At 51.9% G+C, this 10254-nt stretch overlaps 2 protein-coding genes across 2 annotated transcripts; one reads left to right on the top strand and one right to left on the bottom strand.

Moving 5' to 3' along the window:
* Window positions 1-617: 617 nt before the first annotated feature.
* Window positions 618-5483, bottom strand: LOC149345741 (uncharacterized). The gene is made up of 2 exons (XM_089541189.1): window positions 5104-5483; window positions 618-1755 (listed from the first exon to the last, which is right to left on the bottom strand). The coding sequence occupies exons 1-2, from the start codon at window positions 5481-5483 to the stop codon at window positions 618-620; spliced, it is 1518 nt and encodes a 505-aa protein (XP_089397315.1).
* A 491-nt stretch (window positions 5484-5974) lies between these two features.
* LOC149345742 (uncharacterized) lies at window positions 5975-8004 on the top strand. Its single transcript, XM_089541190.1, has 2 exons — window positions 5975-6141; window positions 7221-8004. Exons 1-2 carry the CDS (start codon window positions 5975-5977, stop codon window positions 8002-8004), a joined length of 951 nt encoding a protein of 316 aa, XP_089397316.1.
* The last annotated feature ends 2250 nt before the right edge of the window (window positions 8005-10254 follow it).

Genomic DNA, 10254 nt, shown 5'->3' on the forward strand with positions numbered 1-10254 from the left:
ACACCGTCGGCCTTCTCAACATGGCCGAGAAACTTGAGCTATTTGTAGCCAAAGTGCCACTTCTCGGGTTTAAGTGTCAAGTGTGCCAACCGCAGGGGATCCAGCACAGTCCGCAGGCGCTCAAGGAGTTGGTCGAAGGTTTCTAAAAATACCACGCCGTCATCTAGGTAAACTAAACAGGTTTGCCATGTTAGGCCAGCCAGGACAGTGTCCATCATGCGCTGAAACGTCTCCGGCGCTGAGCAAAGGCCGAAAGGCAACACCTTAAATTCATATAGGCCGTCGTGTGTGATGAAGGCAGTTTTTTCGCGATCACGTTCGCGAACCTCAATCTGCCAATATCCGCTGTTTAGGTCGATCGACGAAAAATACTTGGCGCGGCGAAGTCTGTCGAGTGAGTCGTCGATGCGAGGCAGCGGGTAGACGTCCTTTCTCGTTATGGCGTTCAGCTTACGGTAATCAACGCAAAAGCGCAATGTCCCATCCTTCTTCTTTACCAGAGCAACAGGCGACGACCACGGGCTCTTAGAAGGCTGAATAATGCCGTCTGTAAGCGTCTCCGTCACCTGCGTTTGGATGGCGTCGCTTTCCTTCGAGGAAATGCGGTACGGCTGGTGTCATATGGGGCGAGCATCATCAGAAGTGATGATCTGATGCTTCATGACCGCCATTTGCCGCAGTTTCGAGGAGGATGCGAAGCAGGTTTTGTATTGGAGCAGTAGGGCGCGCAGGTCGCGCTGTTGAGTCGCTGATAGCCCGGAGCTAATATCGATACGATCCAGGTACGTGTCCGGATGTACCATGGCCTCGGACGCAAAGCACTCAGTATCATCTGCCAATTGGTCTGCCCACGCGATGGCAGTAGCTCGGAAAAGGCGACGAGGTTCGTTCGCAAAATTAATAATCAAGAGCTCCGACCGACCGTTATGGAGGTGGACAAGGCTTCGGGCCGAGCAAATGTCGTGTGTCAACAGCAAGGAAAGGTTGCCCTCGGCGACTGCAGGTCCGTCACGTAGCCCATTATCGCATTCGACGCTTGCAAAAACACTGGTGTGCGGCGGGATCAAAACAGTCTCAGTCGAAATGCGAAGGGCGGAGCTGCGTTGACGAACGTCGGAGGTGTTGTCGGCTTTCGCTGTAGAAAACGTAACAGTTCTGTTCCGCAGGTCGATAATGGCACCATTCTCACGGAGAAAATCTACGCCCAAAATCAGGTCACGAGAACAGTCGTGGAGCACCAGGCAGCTAACTATGAACGTCGAGTCGGTGATCAGGACCCTAGCCGCGCACTGTCCAAGCCGAGTAATGATATGGCCCCCCGCCATCCGGATCTGCACGCCAGAGCAGGGAGTAGTTACTTTCTTTAGAAGCGCTGCCAATTTGCAAGTAATAATTGAAAATTCCGCTCCTGTGTCCACCAACGCGCTAATGCTGTGACCGTCGAGAAGCACGGGTATGTCCAGTGAGAATCGGTCCTTTACTTCACCCGCTGTCGTCGACGTCGTCAAAGCTCTATCATCGGATGTCGGCGTCGTCAGGGGGTCTTTACAGCGTCGATATGCAGCAACCACGCCGCCGGAGATCGCTGTCTTCAGTTTTCCCGGCGTGTGCTGGGGCCAGCGGTCCACCGTCGCTCGCGAGAAGTTCTGTGCGTTCCGTGGAAATGGTGATCGGTGAGGTGACGGTGACTGGGAGTGACTGCGCGCCATGGACCACAGGGGTTGGTGGGTCACGTACCCTTCAATATCAGGGGGCCTTTGGACAAACGGGGGTCTTGGCGCATCGCAGGAAAATCCCTGCAGGCCAAGCTCTCAATATGGGCACCGACGGAACATGTGAATGAGCTCCCCACAATGTAAGCATAAACACCGTCGGTCAGGGCCACACCAGACCTCCGCTCTGCGCAGAGATCGTCAATCACTCGGGATGTGCTGCACTGGCTGCACGGAGGGTAGCGGGACGTCGTGAGGGGTTTGAAAAAATGCAGCTGGATCTGGGGCAGGCCATCGTATAGCGTCAGCATATGTCGGGCAGCAGTAGTCTGTCTGGATTGGTTGTGGAAATGCCGCTGGATTTGGGGCAGGGCGTCGCAGAGCTTCAGCGTACGTTGGGCGGTAGTAGTCGGTCTGTATGGGCTGTTGTTCGCCGCGTAGTAACTGAGGCCTGATAGTTTGTTGCAACCTCTTCGCTGATAACGCCCATAAGGGAGCTGGCCGTTGGCTGCGGCGTGCCACAGATCTTCTCTAGCTCGTCACGGAGGACTGCGCGGATCATGTCATAGAGGAAGTCGGTATTGCTGTTGAACTCCGGGATAGACTCCGTAACAGAAGCAGCAAGGACTGGCCGGTCGTACGCGGTGGAACGCTGCCGGAGGACCGGCTCCATCGTGACAGCCTCTGCTAGAAACTCGACAACACTGCTTGAGGGCGGCGCGCGAGGCCGGCGAAAAGCTCTTCTTTAACACCACGCATTAGGTGGCGCAGCTTTTTGGCTTCCGACATGGCTGGGTCAGCCCATCGGAAGAGACGCGTCATGTCTTCGGCGTACATCGTAGGTAGCCATTTCGTCGCGCATTTGCACGCGGGACTGCAGGGCGCGTTCAGCTCGCTCCCGACGATCAGCGCTGACGTACGCGGCGATCAGTTGACATAGGAACTCATGCCACGATACAAGAGTGTCCTCATGGTTTTCGGACCACGTACCAGCACCGTCCTCCAAGCTTAAGAAAACGTTCCTCAGCTTGGCGGCGTCATCCCATTGATTAAACGCTGCGACACGTTCAAATTGGAGGAGCCAATCTTCCACGTCCTCCAGCTGAGTACCGTGAAATGACTTTGGTAGCGTGGGTTCTGGACGGTGTAGTACGCGGCGCCTTGCATGACTGGTCGAGGGGCAGGCTCCGAAGTAGAGTCAAATAGCCTGAGCTCAGGAAATGTTAAAATCAATGTCGCCGAGCAATCCAGCTCCAGGCCGGTTTTATCTCCTCCCTAAAATACATAAAGTTAACCATCCTGGCCGTCCAATTGTGTCCAGCAACGGGGCAGTGACGGAGAACATGTAACATTTCATTAGTTTTCTCATCAAGGACATCCCTCCCCGTTTTACCTCGTACATCAAAGACACAAGCCATTTCCTTCCGGAGATTTCAAACTTGACCATCCCCACAGGAAGCCTTCTGGCGACCATGGATGTTTGCTCCCTGTACAAATATTCCGCCGCAGACGGCATAGCAGCAACGCTGGCAGCATTCGAAAGCTCTAACTCTTTGGTTGATTTGGACGGTGGAACCCTTTCTGTCCTTCTTGAACTGGTCCTAACTTCCAACAATTTTGAATTTGATGGCGAACACTACCTCCAAACAAGCGGTACTGCGATGGGCACAAAAATGGCCCCTAGCTATGCCAGCATCTTTATGGCGTCACTAGAAATTCCCTTTCTTGAGGAACAGTAAAAAAAAAAACATTTTTCTACAAGCGTTTCCTAGACGACATCTTTCTTGTATGGGAACATGATGAAGCGAGCCTGCTGGACTTTATTGCGCACTTTAATACCCTGCATCCCTCCATTAGGTTTACCCACAGTATCTCCGACTCAAAGATTAACTTTCTAGACGTGGAAATATCGGTAGACGGCAACTGCCTTTCGACTACCCTATACAGAAAACCAACGGATAGGCAGCAATATCTCCCTTTTCACAGTAGCCATCCGAAGCACTGCAAAACAAGTATTCCATATTCTCAGGCTCACAGATACCGAAGAATATGTTCTACAACAGAGGAATTTGACCAGCATACGGGGACTCTCAAGGACGCTTTGTCACGACAAAAATACCCGGGGGAAATAGTCCAAGACGCGATTCAACGCGCTCGCAGCCTAGACCGTTCTTCCATTTTGGCAGAGAACAAGGTGAAAAAAGACAGCAAAACAAACCTAATCCTTACTTACTCCGCAACTGCTCCCAGGGTAAACAACATACTAAGCCGTCATTTTAATATAATCAGACAGAGTAATAGGCTGTCACTAATATTCAAGGAACTAATATTCAAGGAACCACCCCGAGTGGTTTACCGCAGGGACAAGAACTTGAGAGACTTGCTTGTCAACGCGAAAACAAAGAAGACCGCTGCCCGAGGTGGATGCCACCCATGCGGAAAACCCCGTTGCAAGGTGTGTCCGCACATTTCCGACACCAAACTGGCAAAATCCAAATCCGATGGCTTTACGTTTCACATAAATGAAGACCTCGACTGCGATTCGAGCAATGTTATCTACAAACTGCAATGCGAGGTGTGTGGGGAGGAGTACATTGGTCAGACCAAGACAACATTCCGTTTCCGCTTCTACAACCACAAAGCGCCTGCGTCATTCCTGCCCAACTTGCCCCTTTCTAGGCACCTGCGTCTGCCCCTGCACAGTTTTGAAAACATCCGTGTAATCCTTCTCCAGTCCGGGTTCCCTAACACATATTACATATTCATTCATAAATTCGGCACGTTCTCTCATGGCTTGAACGCTACTCCCGGGAGACTTTCCTGCTTAAAGGAGCCAACGTAGGAAATTCCGCCGGACATAGGCCTTGGACAGCGTTATTATCAGAATACGCCGGAACTTGACAACTGCAGACACACTTTGAAATGGCAGGGAATCTAGATGTTTATTTCCTGAGTACTTTTTTGTCCAACCTCCTGCCAGCATCCACGTTCCATCCCAAATAGACAATTTTGATCTATCACCTAGACCATTGGGACCACGCGGCAGCTCCGCGGGCCGCAGACCTTTCGCGTTTTCCGTAGACATGTATTATTATTATTATTTTTAATTTGTTAACCTTTGTATAACTTCTTGTGCTCAATTTTATAATCTCCATGACATTTCTATTTTCATTTTTCTACATATTCCTTGTCATTTGTTATCTACTTACACCAACATCGACTCAACTCGATAATATCGGAATGATTTAACCTGCGCGTACATCCAAATCTCTACTACATGAACTGGTGGGCGAGTTGGTCTGACATATGTAGTGAAGCAGCGCAACGGCGCGGGACCGGGGGCAGAGGAGGACGAACACAGCGCTGAGCATCGGCTCCATCCGGGACGCACCTGCTGGCATCTGGTTCATCGGCTCGTCGGGGCGCTCGCCTTGCCATTGCCAGTGGTTCAGGTATCCTCAACTTAGGCTCAGCAGCGCACTTTGCGCCGGTGCGTGGGACTCGTTGGGCATCCTCCGGAATGTGGACTCCATCCGCATTGTGCCGTTGGTTGGGCATCCCTCCAGGGTTTCTTGGGACGGGCCCTCGGAGGCTTGGGAGAGGCTGCTGCCGCGGGGGCTCGGTGGTGCTGTTGATGATGCGGCTGGTTCCGTGCCGCTGCCGTGTCCAGGCGCCCGGCTCGCTGCGGAACTGTGGAAGAAGCTTTGGATGATCCTTGCACAGCCTCACTTGTCGTTGCCATTCGGTCCTTAGAAATTTGCACATCCTCATGCCGTGGCTAACAGAAGGCAAAAAGCCTCCAAACAACGCCAGCACTTCAGGAGGAAGGATCGGCTTTCGAATGCAGAAACCAAGCATTCGCGATTTGCATGACGCATTAGCAATGGCTGGGACGAAATGGGACGGTTCAACAACAGAGCACGAATAGATAGAGCCCCTTGTACAAGAAATAAAGTTGTACAGCAAGAACTGGTGGGCGAGTTGCTCTGACATATCTAGTGAGGCAGCGCAACGGCACAGGACCAAGGGAGGAAGAGGACAGGCACGGCGCTGAACATCGGCTCCATCCGAGACGCAAATGGCAACGACAGGTGAGGCTGTTCATGGATCATCTGGGGCTTCTTCTGCAGTTCAGCGGCGGGCCGGGTGTCTGGATGCGGCAGTGGCGCCGAATTGGCCGCATCATCAGTGCCACCACCGAGTTATTGTGGCGGCAGCTTCTCCCAGGCCTCCGAGGGCTTGTCCCGGGAGGGCCTGGAGGGATGCCCGACCGGCTGCACAGTGTGGATGGAGTTTGCATTCCGGAGGATGTTCGGCGAGTCCTGCGCCTTGGCCCAAAGTGTGCTGTTGGGCCTGGGTTGGGGCCACCGGAACTGCTGGCGGTGGTGGGGCGCGTGTCCCGACGGGCTGATGAGCCAGATGCCGGCGGGTGCGTTTCGGATGGAGTTGGTGTTCAGCGCTGTGTTTGTCCTCTTCTTCCCTTGGTCTTGTGCCGTTGCGCTGCTTCACTAGATATCCAAATCTCGAAACCACATGCACTGCGCCAAACTTTATCAAAGTGCTCTCACCATGTCATACTTGTTTGGCGCCACATTTAATCAGTACTTTTTCTCTTTTTCTCTTTTCTCTTCCTGTGTGTGCGTTAACAATTTTTGTGTTACATTTTCTTTAAACATTTTTAGAGCTAATCTTTTTCTGCTCTTCCCTTCTTTTGTTTCGTTCCCCAAAATTCATCTTTGCCTTCCCATTACGCGCTCGGGCTGGCTCAGTATTTTACCCGACGGACGCTGTTTTTTCACGGGAAACTCACTGCGGGACACGGGTTTGGACAGCCTAGTATATTTATGGGAAAAGGGGAGCCAGATTGTCTGGTAGAAAGGCCCGACAGGAGAGCAAAGCGACGAAATGAAGCAAAAATACGCAGAGGGCACAGTCGCAAGTTGCCGTTGCAGCGGTTAACAAGTAAGTGTTGGCCGTCTCTCGAACGCGTCCCTTGCAAGCGTCTCAGGATACCTGATACGGGCCGCCCGCTCGGACCAGGCGGCGTCTTGCGGGGGTGTGCGCGTATTGGAAGGGGGGGAGGGGGGGTAGCGGCTTCCGTGTGCGCCGAGAGCCGGGTTTAACGCTCTTTTGCCCCTTCTATCGCTGTGCTCTTCAGGCTCGTTCTTTGTTACTACTTTACCATTTCCACCTCCCCGTTTGTTTTTCTGGTTGCTGTTCAGCCGCGGCCCGTGTGAGACTTGTCGTGCTGCCTATTATACGGTCCCCTGCCCTCATTCTCAAGTTTGTTTAGAGGGCGGAGATTATACCTCCTCGCTTGTCCTGTGTCCTTATATTGACGAAACGGATTCATTGTAAGCCTGCCTTGACGAAGGGAATACCATTCCCGAAACTGTTGGCAAAATAAACGTTAAAAGAACAGTCGCGTTTGTCGTAATACTGTACCTAAACTAGTAAACTGGGCCATTGGAACCAAAACTGAATACAATTTCTCAACATCGCTACCAGGAATCCAACGACAGAGCGTCTGATTCGTCATTATCCAAGGCATCCGATCAACAGTGCCAACATCAGTGACTCCCTTACTAATTACGTACACAACCACTTCACGCCAAGTGACCCAGAGGCCCCCTGCTTCATCTCTTACTGTGGCGCCACGTATGCTGACGTCCCCATGCTGCTGCAGTACGTCCCTGCGAGCGTGAACACCCTGATCGTACACGTCGGGACAGTTGACATCGCAAGAAATGGGTCGTCTTCGTCTCTGGAGAGACTGACACTACTCATTGAAGAGATTCGCCAGAACCGACCGGCTATTAAGAAGATAGGCGTCAGCCTTCCTCTTTCCCGTGCTCCGAATCGCCGAAGCAGAGGATCAAATCACCGCTTCGTGAGATGGTTCAACATCCAGTTGTCCAAATTCAAGACCGGAGTTCGTCAGCTATGCAGGCGCAGAGAACTCGGCCCCGGTGTGCGATACATCGAACACGGTTTTGCATTGTTGCCTCTGTGGCGCTTCCTCGCTGTGGACGGACTGCACACCAGTTTTGAGGGCGTCGGCTTGCTGGCCCAACACTTCAAAGCGGAGCTCAACTACCCGCTTCACCATTGGCAGCCGACCCCGTTCGTGCCACGCAGCAAAATTCCTGGGCGCCGCTCGGGAGACGCGGCCCCGTCAACACCACCACCCAGTATCCCTCCACCGCCACCCCCAGTGCCGGAGCGACGCTACAAAACCCGCCGGACGTACGCCATGGCTGTCCAGCAGGCGGCTTCTGGACAGAGCAATTGACTGCCTGTTGCAAAAGGTACGGCCCGCGGAGAGCAGACGTGGTCCCAGGCGTTCCTCTCAGTGAGGAAGATTATTGATAAGCGCGTGAGATTCGAGCTTCATGCATCTCACCTAACATGGTCAAGTAAAACTCTAGTTTGGGCGAGTTGGTTCATGATGAAATAAAAACTGGTATGGCGCAAGAAACGGGGACACAGAAGGCACACAAAACACAGGACTGACGCCAACTCAGACTTGAGTATCTTGCAGACGCGCCTGACGTGCCCCCAAGATGGCTGCAGAACACCGAATAATGACTGAACCTCCAAGGGAACTATTTTCCGTTTCAAGCAGTAGGAGACCACTCGAGACTGGCACGTTGAGACAGCAATCAGGTTGAGACACGTAATGGCAGGTTCGGTGCGGAAGCTTCGAAAGAGGAAAGGGCCCATTGTAGGAGAAATATGGTCAAGTAAAACTCTAGTTTGGGCGAGTTGGTTCATGGCGAGTTGGCCCTTTCCTCTTTCGAAGCTTCCGCACCGAACCTGCCATTACGTGTCTCAACCTGATTGCTGTCTCAACGTGCCAGTCTCGAGTGGTCTCCTACTGCTTGAATCGGAAAATAGTTCCCTTGGAGGTTCAGTCATTATTCGGTGTTCTGCAGCCATCTTGGGGGCACGTCAGGCGCGTCTGCAAGATACTCAAGTCTGAGTTGGCGTCAGTCCTGTGTTTTGTGTGCCTTCTGTGTCCCCGTTTCTTGCGCCATACCAGTTTTTATTTCATCATGAACCAACTCGCCCAAACTAGAGTTTTACTTGACCATATTTCTCCTACAATGGGCCCTTTCCTCTTTCGAAGCTTCCGCACCGAACCTGCCATTACGTGTCTCAACCTGATTGCTGTCTCAACGTGCCAGTCTCGAGTGGTCTCCTACTGCTTGAAACGGAAAATAGTTCCCTTGGAGGTTCAGTCATTATTCGGTGTTCTGCAGCCATCTTGGGGGCACGTCAGGCGCGTCTGCAAGATACTCAAGTCTGAGTTGGCGTCAGTCCTGTGTTTTGTGTGCCTTCTGTGTCCCCGTTTCTTGCGCCATACCAGTTTTTATTTCATCATGAACCAACTCGCCCAAACTACAGTTTTACTTGACCATATTTCTCCTACAATGGGCCCTTTCCTCTTTCGAAGCTTCCGCACCGAACCTGCCATTACGCGTCTCAACCTGATTGCTGTCTCAACGTGCCAGTCTCGAGTGGTCTCCTACTGCTTGAAACGGAAAATAGTTCCCTTGGAGGTTCAGTCATTATTCGGTGTTCTGCAGCCATCTTGGGGGCACGTCAGGCGCGTCTGCAAGATACTCAAGTCTGAGTTGGCGTCAGTCCTGTGTTTTGTGTGCCTTCTGTGTCCCCGTTTCTTGCGCCATACCAGTTTTTATTTCATCTCACCTAACGTCCTACCTGTCGCAGGGTAGTGTTCCAAAAGGTCTTCGTCTGGGCTGTACACTTTCCATGTCCACATTCAGTGAGAGAGAAAAAGAGGAATGGGATAATATACTATTAGAAGCATCGGTAAAGCTCACAGAAACGGTCGTCAATCATAGCAAACGGAAAGTTGCCGAACTTAGAGATGTCGAGGAAGAGCAGAGACGCCAACATGCTCTCTCTACAGCCGAACTGAGCGAACTAAAAAACTACGAGGCAAAAAGAAGAGAGGAAGTAACCAGTGATAAGACCAAAAAGCTAGAACGTGACCGAATTCCGCTGGCTTCAAACAGACATACAGAAACCAAAGCGTCCGAGCTAAGCGCTAATGGTAGGTTGGAAACTGTCGACCGTGAGACTGCTGTCCGAGCTCCAGGGAATGACACAACTGCTCATATTTCTCGGGGTGTTGTCGATACGAGGTCCGCGGCTGAGAACTATGAAACAGCTGGTGGAAACACAAACGTGGTTAATTTTTCACAAAAGATTCTCACACCTGCCGAGCTCAGCCTCCTTTCCAAAGGTTTAACTTTTTGTCCAGCATCTGGTAGGTTCAATGAGTTTCAACTTTTTCAGGATCTGGACAATTTCGCGCGAAACCTCCGCCTTAGGGAGTATTTCCACGAAAACACTAGCGACAGACAACAAACGATTCCCACCGTGTCAGAGAAGTTGTGGACACCGAGCGAACAACGTGATAGACACCTTGATATGTATATATCTGCGGTACAGAAGGACATAATAAGGGCGTATGGAAAACAACATCCGGTTCGCAACAATATCTAGAACGAAG

The sequence above is a fragment of the Amblyomma mixtum genome, chromosome 4, assembly GCF_055824585.1.
Source record: "Amblyomma mixtum isolate Tamu chromosome 4, ASM5582458v1, whole genome shotgun sequence".
NCBI classification, from domain to species: domain Eukaryota; kingdom Metazoa; phylum Arthropoda; class Arachnida; order Ixodida; family Ixodidae; genus Amblyomma; species Amblyomma mixtum.

Coding starts and splice junctions, on each gene's coding strand:
- LOC149345742 (XM_089541190.1), top strand. CDS start 5,975: ATGCCCGACCGGCTGCACAGTGTGGATGGAGTTTGCATTCCGGAGGAT. Junction 6,142..7,220: donor GATGAGCCAGATGCCGGCGG/GTGCGTTTCGGA, acceptor CATCGCTACCAG/GAATCCAACGACAGAGCGTC.
- LOC149345741 (XM_089541189.1), bottom strand. CDS start 5,483: ATGAGGATGTGCAAATTTCTAAGGACCGAATGGCAACGACAAGTGAGG. Junction 1,756..5,103: donor GATGAACCAGATGCCAGCAG/GTGCGTCCCGGA, acceptor GTTTGTCCAAAG/GCCCCCTGATATTGAAGGGT.